At 33.9% G+C, this 18,699-nt stretch overlaps 2 protein-coding genes across 6 annotated transcripts in view; one reads left to right on the top strand and one right to left on the bottom strand.

The window, feature by feature from the left end:
- LOC137619581 (uncharacterized) overlaps nucleotides 1-18,699 on the bottom strand; it is a 177,910-nt gene that overhangs the window by 96,200 nt on the left and 63,011 nt on the right. The window lies entirely within an intron of this gene.
- LOC137619580 (bestrophin-3-like) overlaps nucleotides 1-18,699 on the top strand; it is a 136,498-nt gene that overhangs the window by 69,801 nt on the left and 47,998 nt on the right. For all 5 annotated transcript variants that reach the window (XM_068349738.1, XM_068349736.1, XM_068349737.1 and 2 more), the window contains exons 2-4: nucleotides 11,723-11,857; nucleotides 16,954-17,120; nucleotides 18,250-18,407. In XM_068349738.1, coding sequence (XP_068205839.1) covers nucleotides 11,723-11,857; nucleotides 16,954-17,120; nucleotides 18,250-18,407 — 460 coding nt within the window. The remainder of the gene's footprint in view (nucleotides 1-11,722; nucleotides 11,858-16,953; nucleotides 17,121-18,249; nucleotides 18,408-18,699) is intronic.

The following is an 18,699-nucleotide window of genomic DNA, read 5'->3' as shown; positions in this document are numbered from 1 at the left end:
GTTTCGTTTCTAATCCTGCCCCGCCATTTAACTCCCAACCTTCTTCTGAGGGCTCTGTTCTCAAATCTACAAAATCTGTTGGATATTATTTTATTGTCATAACACAACTCATGTCCATACAGTAACACCGATCTCACTAAACTGATATAAAGCCTGATTTTTATATGGAATTTCAGGCGATTTGATTTCCAAATTTTACTTAACCTAGCCATTGTCTGATATTCTTTTATCAATCTTTCATTAAACTCCTATCTTAAAGACCCTGTAATAGAGATCATAGTTACTAAATATCTAAATGATTCCACCTCATTAATCCTTTCTTCTTCCAATGATATTTCATCTTACATTGCATATCCCGTTCCCATCATCTCTGTCTTTTTTCAATTTATCTTAACCCACTCAACCTCTTGTGATATTTCATGCATTCTGATAAGAGAGCTTTGCAAATCCTGTGGTGTTCTGCTAATAAGGACAGCGTCATTAGCATACTCTAGGTATCATCATTTAGTTATATATATATATATATATATATATACATATATATATATATATATCTGTGTATTATATATATATATATACATATACATATAAATATATATACATATATATGTGTATATATATATATATATATATATACACATACATATATATATACATATATATATATATATATATATGTTGGTTACAAAAAAAATATCTGAAGCTGATCACGTTATGTTAAAAGACTCTGTCCAACTTCAAGTTATTGATTTTAATATATCTATCTATCTACAGTGCGTACGTGCTGTTAATTGTGTCTGCTACGAGTTCCTTACAGAAGCACGGACTAGTTACTAAAGGAGAAAAACAAAACCTCACGTAGTGGCAACAGCTGGGCTGGTGCCAGTGCCCTAGAGTAATTGTTTTATCTATTTGATCTATTCAAACGTAAGATTATTGAAGGCTAAATTTCCTTAATTCCTTTCTATTTGGATATCTTAAAGAAATTTTTCCGGTAGCAGAAATGTTTATTTTATTATTAATGTTTTCTTGTTGACCAAACGGACATGAGTCTTTTTATAGTTTATATATGACATATTTGTTTTTGACGTTGTTAATAGTTTATATATGACATATCTATTTTGACATTACTTTTTTTAGAATGATTTATTGTTAATTTGTTCTCTTCAGTTATTTATTTCCTTATTTCCTTTCCTCACTGGGCTATTTTTCCCTATTGGAGCCCCTGGGCTTATAGCATCTTGCTTTTCCAATTAGGGTTGTAGCTTGGATAGTAATAATAATAATAATATTCAGTTATCTTTGTAACAATATTTAAAAGTTTTAAAGGCCACTCATGAATGGCAGAGGCAAGGGACAGCGACAATGCCATAACAAGCAGGACAATGCCCTAGATACTGACCATATATCATATGACCAAGCCAACTCACAACCCAAGCAAGGACCAGGGAAAGCCAAGAAATGGCTACTGATGACTGATGATGAATGTACTACTATTAAAGGAAACAAGAGAGGCAAAAAAAGAAAAAAGAGAGAGAGAGAGAGAGAGAGAGAGAGAGAGAGAGGATATAACGTCGGTAATATAATCTGTTTGCCATGTCGCGGTGAAGTCACTCCTAATCGAGAGAGAGAGAGAGAGAGAGAGAGAGAGAGAGAGAGAGGATATAACGTCGGTAATATAATCTGTTTGCCATGTCGCGGTGAAGTCACTCCTAATCGAGAGAGAGAGAGAGAGAGAGAGAGAGAGAGAGAGAGAGCGGATATAACGTCGGTATTATAATCTGTTTGCCATGTCGCGGTGAAGTCACTCCTATCGAGAGAGAGAGAGAGAGAGAGAGAGAGAGAGAGAGAGAGAGAGGATATAACGTCGGTATTATAATCTGTTTGCCATGTCGCGGTGAAGTCACTCCTATCGAGAGAGAGAGAGAGAGAGAGAGAGAGAGAGAGAGAGCGGATATAACGTCGGTATTATAATCTGTTTGCCATGTCGCGGTGAAGTCACTCCTATCGAGAGAGAGAGAGAGAGAGAGAGAGAGAGAGAGAGAGGATATAACGTCGGTATTATAATCTGTTTGCCATGTCGCGGTGAAGTCACTCCTATCGAGAGAGAGAGAGAGAGAGAGAGAGAGAGAGAGGATATAACGTCGGTATTATAATCTGTTTGCCATGTCGCGGTGAAGTCACTCCTATCGAGAGAGAGAGAGAGAGAGAGAGAGAGAGAGAGAGAGAGAGGATATAACGTCGGTATTATAATCTGTTTGCCATGTCGCGGTGAAGTCACTCCTATCGAGAGAGAGAGAGAGAGAGAGAGAGAGAGAGAGAGAGAGGATATAACGTCGGTATTATAATCTGTTTGCCATGTCGCGGTGAAGTCACTCCTATAGAGAGAGAGAGAGAGAGAGAGAGAGAGAGAGAGAGGATATAACGTCGGTATTATAATCTGTTTGCCATGTCGCGGTGAAGTCACTCCTATCGAGAGAGAGAGAGAGAGAGAGAGAGAGAGAGAGAGAGAGAGGATATAACGTCGGTATTATAATCTGTTTGCCATGTCGCGGTGAAGTCACTCCTAGAGAGAGAGAGAGAGAGAGAGAGAGAGAGAGAGAGGATAAAACGTCGGTATTATAATCTGTTTGCCATGTCGCGGTGAAGTCACTCCTATCGAGAGAGAGAGAGAGAGAGAGAGAGAGAGCGGATATAACGTCGGTATTATAATCTGTTTGCCATGTCGCGGTGAAGTCACTCCTATCGAGAGAGAGAGAGAGAGAGAGAGAGAGAGAGAGAGGATATAACGTCGGTATTATAATCTGTTTGCCATGTCGCGGTGAAGTCACTCCTATCGAGAGAGAGAGAGAGAGAGAGAGAGAGAGAGAGAGAGCGGATATAACGTCGGTATTATAATCTGTTTGCCATGTCGTGGTGAAGTCACTCCTATCGAGAGAGAGAGAGAGAGAGAGAGAGAGAGAGAGAGCGGATATAACGTCGGTATTATAATCTGTTTGCCATGTCGCGGTGAAGTCACTCCTATCGAGAGAGAGAGAGAGAGAGAGAGAGAGGATATAACGTCGGTATTATAATCTGTTTGCCATGTCGCGGTGAAGTCACTCCTATAGTAAGACTCCAAAAACACATTTCCCAGATACTGTTTTAAGTGACGTCACAGGGTATGTTTGTGGAAAACCACTGATCCGATTGGTCCTTGTAAAATGGATTTAGGTTGAAAATTAAACAAACTCTAATTCCATTGTAAAGAAAGACTTCGATGCATAAAGAGTGCAACAACAAAAAGTGAGATGGAAATGGACTTTATATTTTAATTTTTTTTTATGATTTAATGTCGTCGAACGATACCGAGCTAACCTTGAACAAACGTACAATTAGAAATAATGAAATAGGAAATCATAGGAAGTTCTTTTTACTGAAATGCTTTATTATTATTATTATTATTATTATTATTAGTATTACTTGCTAAGCTACATACATCTTTCCTTCCTGTCCGTCCTAAAAAAAGGTAATGATATTAAAAGTGCTTTTACTTATGACTATTGATAGGCTTAATCAAATATCAATTAGCAATTAGCAATTAGAGCATAAGTGTTTGTTACCTTTATTCCTTCCTCTAACCATTTTTATCTTTACATAATTATTCATGTGGTTATCATATTACGTGCACACGTTCACACATTTATACACATACAGTATATACACAAATATACCTATCTATCTATATATCTGTCTATCTATCTATCTATTATCTCTTTCTATATATATATATATATTTATATATATATATATATAATATATATATATATTTCCGGTCACGCCCAGCTTTCCCCTCCCCTCGGGTAGGGGGGAGAGGGCGAGTGTTTGCTTATCTACTTAAAATATTATCTTTGACAGGTCGCTTACACTAGTAAATATATATATATATATATATATATACAGTATATATATACTGTATATATATACAGTATATATATATATATATACATATATAAATATATATATATATATATACAGTATATATATATATATATACTGTATATATATGCTGTATATATATAAATATATATATATGTATATATATATACATATATATATATATATATATATACACACACACACACACACACGTGTGCTCATTTGTTTACGTAAATCAATATGTCTGTAAGTCTATGAACAGATTAATTATATAAATGTAAATAATAATTATTGCAATATTAGTACATCCCACTCTTCCTTTTTCATGTTACATGTTTCTTTTTACTACTACTACTACTACTACTACTACTACTACTACTACTACTACTACTAATAATAATAATAATAATAATAATCCTTTCAATAGCAATAGTTACAAAGGTACTGAACGCCCAAACAATATGACTACATCCCATTTACGTGAGGCAATGCCAAATATTGTAGGTTAAATAACTTGGCAAGTTGGCAGCTGTGGTCATAAAATTAATAGTCTTTCTTTTCCCTCTAAATTCATTATATGTCATAGGAGAGGTACGGTACATATTGAATTTAAAACAAACATAAAATTCAAACAAGAGGTACGGTACATATTGAATTTAAAACAAAGAGAAAATTCAAACGATAGGTAAGGTACATATTGAATTTAAAACAAACACAGAAAATTCAAACGATATTCATTTCAAAAGCGCTTATGTAGCTAGATAAAAAAAAAATCCCGACTTGTAATAATAATGAATTTTTATCTAAAAGCTGCGACACTATTCGAACAGTGTATAAAATGCAAAAATCTATTTGATATCAAATTACGAAAAGTGAATATATTGGATATAATAATGCACATTGATATCGGCATAGGTTTTCCAACAGTGAGTTTTCTATACTTGAAAATGTGTTAGCAGAAAGTGATTTAAAATATGATTTATATGAAGTTCACACTTAAATAAAATATGAGAAGAAATAATGGTACTCACCGGCCTACTACTAAATATTGTTCATTTATCTTGGGTCGCCATGAAGAAAAACGAAAAGACAGGACTTGGTACTCTTGAATATTGTACTTGTAAGCAAAATTGATTTCATAATAGGTTATATATAAAGACAACGTTTCATTCTATACATTTTGTAATTCATTTGTCACCGTATGAACGACATATGTATTTTATGTGTACTTATTCTCCTAGCCTTGGTCTTAGAAATGTAAGTAATCTATGTTTAAAAGTATAATTGTTTAAAAGTATTTTCTTACCATAGCTTATCTGATATGAATAATATTCTTACATCAGAAAGGAAAATACATGAGAACAGCAATGCTAAATACTTCGCAACAAGATTTTTCTATATACAGTACACGGATCATAGAAAGTTAAAGACAAGAGGTAGATGGAGAACGCTGGCCAGAAACATCGACCCCACATAAAGGTGGGAAAAGATGCAGACGAAGAAGAAGAAGAAGAAGAAGAAGAAGAAGATAGAAAGTTAAAGACAATGGTTTCACCTTCTCGGTAATATATCCTTTACCTTTAACAACGGCAGCACTAGGGTTCCCTTCTTATGAAATTGCATTCTGGAACTTGCTCGGCGAATTAATTTAAAAAAAAAAAAAAAAAAAAAAAGCCAGCGGTTTTTATGATTTATTCGAAAATATAGAATAAAACTTATATCTTTCCGAGTAAAAAGTAAATTATATCCTATAAAGTATTTCATTCTAAAAAGGGCCCATTTTAAGACTCATCTTGCAAATATCATTGAGGAGCATCATGAAAATTTTCTCATAGAATTAAAAACGTTTTGAAATGTATAAATCTTATTGGAGGTCAACACTCCAGTAAAAGTGTTAAATAATATTCGTCTCAAACTTTTCTAGTGGTTGGCAGGTGTCCTTTGGCTTAAGATGGGCAGCTGTCATAAGCCTAGTGCCAGGTTGCATTTCATTGGCCAAGGCTCAACTGCGCCTGCGCAGAATGGCCGCTCGGCGGCGAAGAGTTCCCACCCTTTAGCAATTTTCAGAAAGTTCAGTATTATCTCAGCAAGCGCGCTAACTTCATAACTATGTTTCCTTGCTCGTTTAACTGCGGGGATGAGATTGTTCGTGCAATGGAATCTGTGTTTAAGTGGGCCATGCTACTTTTCAAAGTTGCGTCACCTTGAAAGTAACTTCTTTTACATCCAGGGGTGTAAATGAAGTCATGCTAATGTTACGCTGATTTATAGGAGCGGTAAGAAGAAAGTGGATATTGGTAGTAATAATAATAGTAATATTATTAATGATACCCTTCCCGTCTGTTTGTGATATGAATATGTTGAATAATAATAATAAGAAAATCGACAAATAATAATAATAATAATAATAATAATAATAATAATAATAATAATAACAATAATAATAATAATAATTAATTCTACAAACCTTATGAATACCCATGTCAGTTATGACTATCATTAATTTTTCTTTGATTACATCAATATTTACTATTTTTTCCCATAATATATTGATAAGCATAATAATGATTTCCCATCGTAGTCATCGTTAACAACCCAACCCATTACAAATTCATCATCATCACCACTATTTACATTCTCGTTGTTTTTGTCTTACATTATTACTATCATTACTAGATCCAACCCCCCTCTCTCTCTCTCTCTCTCTCTCTCTCTCTCTCTAAACATTAAAAACGATTCAACTCCCTTCCTGTCATATGCTTAAATCGTACTAGCTAAACTCTCTCTCTCTCTCTCTCTCTCTCTCTCTCTCTCTCTCTCTGTAAACATTAAAAACAATTCAACTCCCATTCCTCTCATATGCTTAAATCGTAACAGCTAAACTCTCTCTCTCTCTCTCTCTCTCTCTCTCTCTCTCTCTCTCTCTGTAAACATTAAAAACAATTCAACTCCCATTCCTCTCATATGCTTAAATCGTAACAGCTAAACTCTCTCTCTCTCTCTCTCTCTCTCTCTCTCTCTCTTAGTAAACATTAAAAACAAATCAACTCCCCTTCCTGCCATATGCTTAAATCGTACTAGCTAAATCTCTCTCTCTCTCTCTCTCTCTCTCTCTCTCTCTCTTAGTAAACATTAAAAACGAATCAACTCCCGTTCCTGTCATATGCTTAAATCGTACTAGCTAAACTCTCTCTCTCTCTCTCTCTCTCTCTCTCTCTCTTAGTAAACATTAAAAACGAATCAACTCCCCTTCCTGTCATATGCTTAAATCGTACTAGCTAAACTCTCTCTCTCTCTCTCTCTCTCTCTCTCTCTCTCTCTCTCTCTCTCCGTTGCCACCCGCTGACATTCAAGAGCCAAAATGCCAACGGTACTGTTGGTATCCCACATGTGCAACGAGAGTAAGTACTCTCGGTGCCAAGTACTGTACAGTACTCTCTCTCTCTCTTTGCCCTTCCGAACTGATCTCCTACAGAAGCTTCGATGTACCCTATTGCCTGTTGGCTTTCGTAATCCCCAGTGCTTGCATTGGCTCGAGGAATCGTTAAGATAATATATTACGATATTAAGATATTAAAGATAGTAAGATATTAAAGATATTAAGATATTAAAGATATTGAAGATATTGAAGATATTGAGATACTAAAATTATTGAGAGATTAAAGATATTAAGATATTAAGATATTAAGATATTAAGATACTGAAGATATTGAAGATATTAAAATTATTGAGATATTAAAGATATTAAGATACTAAAAATATTGATATTAAGTTATTAAGATATTAAGATTAAGATATTAAAGATAGTTAGATATTAAAGATATCAAGATATTAAGATATCAAAGATATTAAGATATCAAGATATTAAGATCTCAAAGATATCAAAGATATTAAGATACTAAACATATTGAAGACATTTTAGATGGATTAACTGAATTTGAATTTTACCCGATATTCAACAGGGTTTGCTTTTCATTATAGTCTCGGTAAAGATATTGACTGACTGGCTGAATCTTAAATTCAGTTAAACAAGTCCTGTTTCCTGTAGACTTGCTTAGAAAATTGACTGAAAGTCTGAAATATAGCTGGCATTTAACAAGACTTTTTTTTTGTGAAATCTTACTCAAAAATTAAGACCGACTGAATTTCAACTACTCTTCTAGGAGGACACTCCAAAATCAAACCATTGTTCTCTAGTCTTGGGTAGTGCCATAGCCTCTGTACCATGGTCTTCCACTGTCTAGAGTTAGAGTTCTCTTGCTTGAGGGTACACTCGGGCACACTATTCTATCTAATTTATCTTCTTGTTTTGTTAAAGTTTTTATAGTTTATATAGGAAACATTTATTTCATTGTTACTGTTCTTAAAATATTTAATTTTTCCTTGTTTCCTTTCCTCACTGGGCTATTTTCCCTGTTGGGGCACCTGGGCTTATAGCATCTTGCTTTTCCAACTAGGGTTGTAGCTTAGCAATTAATAATAATAATAATAATAATAATATTAAATGGAGCCTAATTCTTGTAGTGATATATAAATGACTCGCTCATTAATTAATTGAAATACTAACAAAGGATATCTTGATATAATACTTCAATGAAACATTCACGTAATCATTACTCTTTAAAAATGTTACATTTGTGTATATATATGATGCACATTTCCAAAGTGAACTACTCGAAAAATTTAAGTAAGAGAATTATGTTTTAGGAATCTGGACATATTGTTAATGGATATTGTTTCTTTGCAATGAATAATTTGTGATTTCAAATTCTAGATGTATGATAAGATTTCAATATTATATTTCTTCAGAAACTACAAGTCTCCCAGAGAACTTATCGTCATAATAGACAGCGAATATATATGTACAGTATGTATTATACACCATACATGCACACAAGCATACAGTATATATACGTATACAGTATATATATATATATATATATATAGGCCTATATATATATATATATAATATATATAATATATATATTATATATATAAATATATATATACACATATATAGGCGTAGGAGAAGATGATATACATGCATATATATATATATATATATAATTATATATATATATATGTATGTATATATATATATATAGGCGTAGGAGGAGATGATATACATGCATATATATATATATATATATATATATATATATATATATATATATTATATATATATATATATATATATTATATATATGTATATATATATATATATATAATATATATATATGCATGTATATCATCTCCTCCTACGCCTATATATATATATATATATATCCCAGGAAAGAAAATATATATAAAATGTCCCTCTAACCGTCATCCGATAAATATAAATATACAATCATTGAGACAACCAGCCAAATGTTTAACACTAAAAAGTTACTACCTCCCCCCCTTACCTCTTAGGAAAAAAAAAACTTTAGTTTTCTTCTAATTCAAAGTGGAAGTTTTTTATTTTGCATCTTTATAGAAAGGTTATCTCTCTCTCTCTCTCTCTCTCTCTCTCTCTCCCCCCCTTGGTAAAAAACTTCTCAGTTAACTTTTTATTAATATATATATATATATATATATACACACATATATATATATACATATATATATACATATATATATATATATATGCACATTCATATATGTGTGTATACACATAAAAACTATCTAAATATATAGTTTTCTAAGTATGAGCCTGTGAGTATGAAAACACAACAGACGAAGTATAGAAAACCAAATCCTTGAATTACGGAAAAAAAGCGTTAATTTAGGTTGATATTTATCCTTAAGTTTCGGGGTTTTAAGAAATAAAGTCATCGGATTGGAAAAGGACACCTGGTTCTAGTGTATGTCGAAACAGGTATTTTTACTAAGCTCAAGGAAAGTGAGAGAGAGAGAGAGAGAGAGAGAGAGAGAGAGACGGATGAAAAAAAGGAAAGGTTTTTAATGGACCTTACACAGATAAAAATTTGCATTAAAAAAACGGAAAATGTCTAGCAACATTTATTCCAGGATCTATACGATTTTAAAAACATACATTGATGTAAAGGAGTGATATTATGGTCACCAACCCGTAAAAGATAATAACAAAGTAAGGTAAAAATTACGGTCGCCTGTATTTTACTGAAGTACGGTTAAGAACAGTATACTTTTACGGAGAATTTCCGATTAAAATTGCGGTTTTTTCTAATAGTGTAGAACAAACATTCTCAAAATAACTTCTCCTTTACAATTACCGATTTACATATCAGCAACGGACTATTAGCCGTAAAATATTTACCGGAAAGTGACATTTGTCGTAGCCACAGAAATTAGAAGAATCCAATTAGTTTCGCAATGACAGATTAAATTAGCTGCATTTTAGAACCAAGGCTAACAAGCAAATTACACTGCAATGGAGGCATATAATGGAAATAACATGTGTCTCTTCCAAAGATTCTAAATAAATCTCTATAAATTCCTTTCTTTTGGCCTTATTATCAGCACCACCCACATACCATCGTATTAAGATAATCTAAAGGTTTTGTTGATCCAAAGCGAAGGGTGGGTGTATTGTATCAAGGATGACCTTCGATCAAAGAAATTAACTGATGATAAGGTGTGGGACAGAGGTAGATGGAGAAAGCTGACCAGAAACATCGAGCCCACATAGAAGAAGAAGACGAAGAAGAAGAAGAAGAAGAAGAAGAAGAAGAAGAGTTTTGTTGATCCACGTGTGCCCACACACGTAGATCTTTTGAAGGTTTAAAGGTCGCTCATGAATGGCAGAGACAAGGGACAGTACAATGCAATAGAGTCTGACCAAGACCCCTCTACATGAAATTGGGACCAGGGAGGGCCAGACCATGGCTGCTGATGACTCAGGTGGTGAACCTATAGTCTCCCCCAAAACCCCCATCCCTAGCTCGCAAGGATGGCGCGGATGCAGACGGTACTAAAAGCTATTATTATTATTATTATTATTATTAATGATTAATTATTATGATTATGATTATGATTATTATTATTATTATTATTATTATTATTATATGTAGGCAAGGTAGCTGTGTTTCCCATTTTTCAAATTTATTAGTAGTTAATAAATATGATTTTGATATCGTTTAGCCACTAAATTCGTCATGTATGTGGGCTAAAAACATCCAGAAAACTGCAACTGCATAATGATGATTATTGTACTGGCTGAGCTTCGCATTGTCAAATGGCCGTTTTCAGTCAACCTGCTTCGATCAGATGAAAGGGGCTTTGTATTTGCACGGAATCTTGTTTAGTGATCCATTCCTGTCACTGAGATGATAAAAAAAGGTTGTTCAATATTGCAGCAATTTGGTTACGCAAAGGTTGATATGACAAACGTTTGTTATGAAAGTCATGAAAAAGTAAAAGGTTACAGTAGGATATAGTCGTGTTAAAAAAAAAAAAAGAAAAAAAAAGGTTAATTTTTGGTTAGTTGAAATATTCAAAGAACATGAACTAAAATATATCCTGTTTCTTTAGTACCCTTTTTTACATAACTGGTAAAAATACACAAAATATAAAGCAACCTGGAAATCGAATGACAGGTTTTTTTTTTTTTTTTTTTTTTTTTTTTTTTTTTTTTTTTTTTTTTTTTTTTTTTTATAAAATTGAACGAATACTTTTAAGAAGCAATGGGTGTTTGATGAAGAATCACACACACGTGAGTCAATATTTTTGTTCATAAAATTCGTCTCTTTTATTGCTTGGTATAAATATTACCCAAGTTCACATTTTTATTACAGAGTATTAATTATCATACATTCTAATGTAAAACACTTTTTATCCACAGGGAGTTCGAAAGAGCTGTGCTCTACTGTGATGCGTATATGAACTACATCCCTCTGTCTTTCATTCTGGGTTTCTACGTGTCCTTCGTCGCGTCGAGATGGTGGCAACAGTACATGGCAATACCATGGCCAGACAAGTAAGTGAGAGGAGAGAGAGAGAGAGAGAGAGAGAGAGAGAGAGAGAGAGAGAGCACCTTTGTAGTAAGTTGAAGAATCAGCGTGGCAGAGAATGAAGAGAATCTAGTGGAAAAATAATTGATTCTTTGGATGACGTATACACTTGGGTATAACTTTACTTGTGTTTCAATTAATAATTTTAGCTTACTATATATTGCTTCCATTCACAAGTTTACCGAACAGAGTATTATATATAATTGCATGAGAGAGCAGATTCAATGAAATGTTTAATTATTTTTTCTTATTAACTGGAACATCAACTCTGGAGTATTTAAGTGTTGAGGCTATTATTCACTTCATGAACCCATACATAAGGCAAAAATAAATTCTAGAGTTTTTATCTTGACATTTTTTTTTTTAACGAGCATTGCGCTTCGGATTTTGAGGTCACTTTACATTTTGCATACTATGAAACCTAGGATTTATAAATCCAGCAATTATTCGTTTCCTTACAGAAGCTCGCATTTTTTAACTATGAACCCAGAAAAATTTTACAAACTAATGATTGCAAGTTTCTTTTTATTTCTCTGTATTTCAAGTGACTTCTTTCTTTCATTTAGCTTTCTTCTCTTTTAAAATAATGGCCACAATTTAGCCTTTACAAAGAAAAAAAAAAGAGAGAAATTCCATTTTTAACATATGAAGTACAACATCCATGAAATAATTCATACACTTACACACGCTCATTTACTACTAAGTTCTATTATTAGTTCATTGTCCTTCTAACTTCTCTTTACATATCCTTACTGCCTTTGATAATACATAACGTTCCTTTTCACTACTTTTTTATTCTCGTTCGGAATTAATCATCTGATGACAAAGCAGCCTTGTTACTTTGATGGCTGCTTTTCCGGTCCCATACAGCAGGGGAACCCCACTCTCTACAGGACCTCCACTGTCGTTTTACCTTGTTCGTTCACAGTATTTATATTTTCAAGTCACATATTGTTCATTTACTGTTAAATCGTCACTGTCAAAAGACTCATGAAATAAGAGTGTCTTCAGTTTCCTCTTGAAAGCCTTAATGTCTTCAATCATTAGAATGTTTCGTGGGAGCTTATTATATAGTCTCGGGGCCACATATTTAAAAGCTCTGGAGCCCAAAATGGACAAAAATCTAAGTTCCAACAGTTAGTATCCTTATATCCATTCACTAAAGATCAAAACTTCTATCGATGATTCAGATTACCCTAATGCTTTCCTTGTTGCCAATTCTAATATTATTAGACTTAAAAACAACACACTACACAGTGAGAAGTTTTGAGTTTCTCTTAATTAAGATCTCAAAACACCTGTCGAAATCATCTCTTTCCTACTGTTACGCTGCTACCCGAACATTTTCACATACTTGATTCTCCAACTAACTGCTAAATACTATAATCTATTTCTTTTATCGAGGCATATTTGCACCGACTCGCAGCGATGCCCTTTTAGCTCGGAAAAGTTTCCAGATCGCTGATTGGTTAGAATTATCTTGTCCAACCAATCAGCGATCAGAAAACTTTTCCCAGCTAAAGGGGCACCCCTGCGAGTCGGTGCAAATATGCCTCGATAAAAGAAATGGATTATAGGGCCATAACCTCTGTACCATGGTCTTCCACTATCTTGGGTTAGAGTTCTCTTTCTTGAGGGTACACTCGGGCACACTATTCTATCTAATTTCTCTTCCTCGTGTTTTGTTAAAGTTTTTATAGTTTACATAGGAGATATTCATTTTAATATTATTCTTAAAATATTTACTTTTTCCTTGTTTCCTTTCCTTACTGGGCTATTTTCCCTGTTGGAGCCCCTGGGCTTATAGCATTCTGCTTTTCCAACTAGGGTTGTAGCTTAGCTATTAATAATAATAATAATAATAATGATAATAATAATAATAATAATATCGTGGTAGGAGACCCTCTTTTAGGCAGGTTGAGTTAAAAGTAATGGCTGCATCGGCTACACCAGACACCATATCATATCAGCTCCGATCAACCAATGAAAACCGATGAAAATTCCAGCCCTTTCACTTTTAATCCTGATCCTGGGTATAAATACCACCCGACTGCAGCATCCAACTCACTCTCTACCAGAAGATGAGGAAGGACTTATCCTCGAAACGCGTCGTAGTTTTTACTATTCTGTACCAAAGTTTTACTTGCATTTTGTGAGAATATACTTGAAAAGTCTTCCCGATTTTGTCATTCACCCGACTGATGAATTTTTCAAGTCTGCTGGCTGATTGTAGCGCTCTAGAGAAGAGAATTATCCGGAAAATAGAAAAATTGGATAAGAAAATAAACTCTGCCGATGCAGCCATTATTTTTTACTCAATAATAATAATAATAATAATAATAGTGCTGCTGCTGGTATTGTTACTCTCTATGGAGAGAGATAAATAATAATAATAATAATAATAATAGTGCTGCTGCTGGCACTGGCATTGTTACTCTCTATGGAGAGAGATAATTAAAAAGCTAATGGAAAGAACGCCCACCAATTACCTAATTAAGAAGACATTAACACTGATTCAAATCCTTTGAAAGCGTTCTCTGTGATATCTGAAATTACTGGTCCCCTATTTAGGTTATTTAGTCTTCCCTATTTAACGATAATTTTCTGCCGTATCGCAAAAGCAGCAATTCACTGTTTCATTGCTTGTCCCTCGGGAATGCTCGTATGTGTGTGTGTGTGTGCATATATATATATATATATATATATATATATATATATATATATATATATATATATATATATATATATATATATATATATATATCGGAAAATTCCGAGATTTACTTTCTAATCCTATGTTAGTTTTGTACATTTTCTTATCTGCATCCCTACGCTTCTATAAGCTTCTCGAACAAAGGGGAAGCGTAGACGTGTGAGAGTGAGGGCCCATAGGACAAAAGCAAACCCTATCATTAACCTCTACTATTGCTTATCTCCAATTTTAAGTTTCGGATAATATTACCTAGCTAATAGAGATCCTACATATCTGCATTTTCCTTTACCTGAAATCATGTAACTGCCCTTAAGACTCTCGACTATTTCAACTTTCTGAAAACTAAGAAGCTCCTACTTCACTGCTTGTTACGCTAAATTTAATTACCTTTTCTCCTATATTCCCTTAAACACTATTTTGTATAGACAAATCCATAAGATTTGTTGGTGAAACTTTGTTCTATTCAATATTCATTGCCTTCAAATGTGAAAACTTTGTTTCATATTTAAATATAAATTTCCCCTAGACATACTTGTGCCAATGTATATTGAAGGTGAAGGGACAAAACCCTTAGTCTACTCTAGGAAGTAATCTCCCTTATATAATAAAAAGCAACGTCTGAATATATATATATATATATATATATATATATATATATAGAGAGAGAGAGAGAGAGAGAGAGAGAGAGAGTTCTTTCCTGTCATGCTCAGTGGGATTGCCTGATGTATGACTATTCAGTCTTTCCCCATCTCTCGGATAAGGGGAGGGGGAGTAGTCATAACCTGGTGAGAGAGGGTACCCCGGGAGTAAACCACAAGCTCCCACAAATTGCCCAAACTGCTGTTTAGTAGTTAAGAAAGGGTTAGGGGGTGGGAAGGATTAATATGTATTCTTGTGGGTGTGTGCACACCTTTCTAAATATCTAGCAGATTGTTGACGGGCTGCGTACACTAGTCTTTTTAGTTAAGTATGGGATATCCTCCGTAAAGGACACAAACCACCCCAACTCCCCCCCCCCCAAAAAAAAAAAAAATCTGCCCCATCACCGTCCGTTTACCCAGCTCTTTCGTACCACTATGATTTAGAGAATTAACCAAAATTTTACACTCCGCTCTGAAGAATAAAAAATACTGAGCAAAGGTTTAAGAAATGGAATTTCTTTACATATACCCAGTAACATCATTCCATGTAAAATGAGATTTACGTGAGTTGTCATAGGATTACATGGATTTTAATATACCCTATGTCGTTAACGCTGTCTAACATACTCAGAGTGACAAAAGAATGAGCAAAGAGTGTATGGATTGAAACGTGTAAAAAAATATATATATATATATATATATATATATATATATATATATATATATATATATATATTGATGATTGATTGAATGTAAACAAAGTACTGTTATATAGCTTCATTTACATACTTAAGTGTTCATACCATAAGATTGAGACTGCAATTGTCTTTTGCTAAAGTGCATGTCATGCATTACTATCTAATTGTAAGGAAGAATTGTAACTTGAGAGTAATTCCTTAAGACACCTGAGTATTGTATCTGTTTGAAATTCTATGATTATTCTCATTTTAAAAGTTTCTTAATGGAACTATTTAGATGTCTATGTAGTAGTAGGACTCCCTATCTAAGAATGCATATCTGTTGCAATACCAAGATTTCTTAGTTAGTACCTTATGTATAGGCCTATAGAACATCAGCTGAAACAAGGTACAAAATTGCTGCATATATCCTTCTTTGAGGTGGTTTGGCCATGTTGAAAGAATGGAAAATGGCTGTCTGCTAAAGAAGGTGATGAATGCAAGAGTTGATGGGAGAAGTACGAGAGGAAGGCCAAGGTTTGGGTGGATGGATGGAGTGAAGGAAGCTCTGGGTGATAGGAGGATAGATGTGAGTGAGGCAAGAGAGCGTGCTAGAAATAGGAATGAATGGCGAGCGATTGTGACGCATTTCCGGTAGGTCCTGCTGCTGCCTCCGATGCCTTAGATGACCGCAGAGGGAGCAGCAGTAGGGGATTCAGCATTATGAAGCTTCATCTGTGGTGGATAATGTGGGAGGGTGGGCTGTGACACCCTAGCAGTACCAGCTGATCTCGGTTGAGTCCCTTGTTAGGCTGGGAGGAACGTAGAGAGTAGAGGTCCCCTTTTTGATTTTGTTTCTTTGTTGATGTCGGCTACCCCCCAAAATTGGGGGAAGTGCCTTGGTATATGTATGTATGTATGTATATCCTTCTTTGGATTGCCATCAAAATTCACAAATGAAAGACTGCATTAATCTACTTAGCATAGCATATAGCGGTCCAGAAATGTTATATTCTTCTTTATATTCTCAGGATCATTCACGCAATAGCCTTACACGTCACGGGCTATGACGAGAAAGGAAGAATGATGAGAAGAGCGTTGGCCAGATACCTGAACCTAAGCCTAGTGCTCATTCTCCGTTCCATATCATCGGCTGTCAAAAAGCGCTTTCCTACTCTAGACCATTTGGTGGAAGCCGGTAAGTAATAGATAGACCCCTTGTCTATCTATCTGATGGTGTTCTGTGCATAATCATTTAAGTGTGTTCATCATAGCATTTTAAGTTTATTAATCTTGTGTAATAGCTACAAAAAATAATGGACTCTTCAGATATATACAGTAGGCTAAACATATACTGGCGATGCATAATTGAATGTTAGGTTATTATTACAGTAATTAACAAAGTCAATTATGATGATGAAGATAATAGATGAAACATACTATTATTGATTAACTCCTGGAATATAGGAGATTTACAGCTTTCAATAAGAAAATTATATTGGATAAGCGAGCTCTTGATGAAACTGTAAACATAATATTGAATTGTCTTCTGCGTAGTAGTAAATAATGTGAGAGATCCAAGTGTTGAACTTAGTTAATAAATTATCTATAAAATATAATAAACCATGTTTATAGCAAATGTAATGACTCGATTTGATATTTTTAATCTATTGACTTTTAATTAATGAAATGTGCTTCACTCTGAACTTCCCAAGAATCTAATTTACCCAAATGGTATGAGACATCTGTTGTCTTCCTATCATAATTGATTTGTTTGTTTTAGCCATTTTGATCTAGAATGCATCCATTATTCTTTGATTCTACCAATGAAGAATAATTCACTTATTCAAATCGATACAAATTCACTACCTTTCTCGGATTAATCATCTGCTTAAACTGTATCTACGACATAGCAAAAGAATAATATATACAACCTACGATCCAACTGGAATGATCTTCCTAATTTTGTGGTTGAATCAGTAGAACTTCAAAAGTTCAAAGTTGGAGCAAATGCGTTTTTGTTGACCAGGCGGACATGAGTCTTTTTATAGTTTATTTATAACATATTTGTTTTTGATGTTGTTAATAGTTTATATATGACATGTCTGTTTTGACGTTGTTACTTATTTTAGAATGATTTATTGTTAATTTGTTCTCTTCATTTATTTATTTCCTTATTTCCTTTCCTCACTGGGCTATTTTTCCCTGTTGGAGCCCCTGGGCTTATAGCATCTTGCTTTTCCAACTAGGGTTGTAGCTTGGATAGTAATAATAATAATAATAATAATAATAATAATAATAATAATAATAAAATGTTTACATTCCAGGTTTTATCACATCAACAGAGCTAGGCATATTCAATACTGTTAACAACAAGGAGTTCAACACGTACTGGGTCCCATGCACTTGGTTCACGGCGCTGCTGAGGGACATAAAATCTCAGAAAAGAATTCCAGACCCAATGGGCGTTAAGCATATCATGGAGGTAAGGTACCTTCGATCTGCAAGAAATCAGATTCTCAGCTACAACGACAACGTACTGTTTCAATGTGAACAATATTACAGTAATGAATAGTTTTGAATGTTTGTAACTAATGTCACTATATGTATAGATATTAGCCTGTGTCTTCACCACTGTTTCTTGAATAGAATGTTCTAGATTAGCAGACTTGAGTTGCATCAGAATTTACAAACTAGACGTAAAGATTAGCTTACTGAAAAAAAAAAATTCCCCTGAAGGAATCTCCTGATATATGTATATATTTTGATATGCTTCC

Source organism: Palaemon carinicauda, chromosome 26 (assembly GCF_036898095.1).
Source record: "Palaemon carinicauda isolate YSFRI2023 chromosome 26, ASM3689809v2, whole genome shotgun sequence".
In the NCBI taxonomy this organism is placed as follows: Eukaryota; Metazoa; Arthropoda; class Malacostraca; order Decapoda; family Palaemonidae; genus Palaemon; species Palaemon carinicauda.
This window is presented reverse-complemented; position numbering and strand designations above follow the sequence as displayed.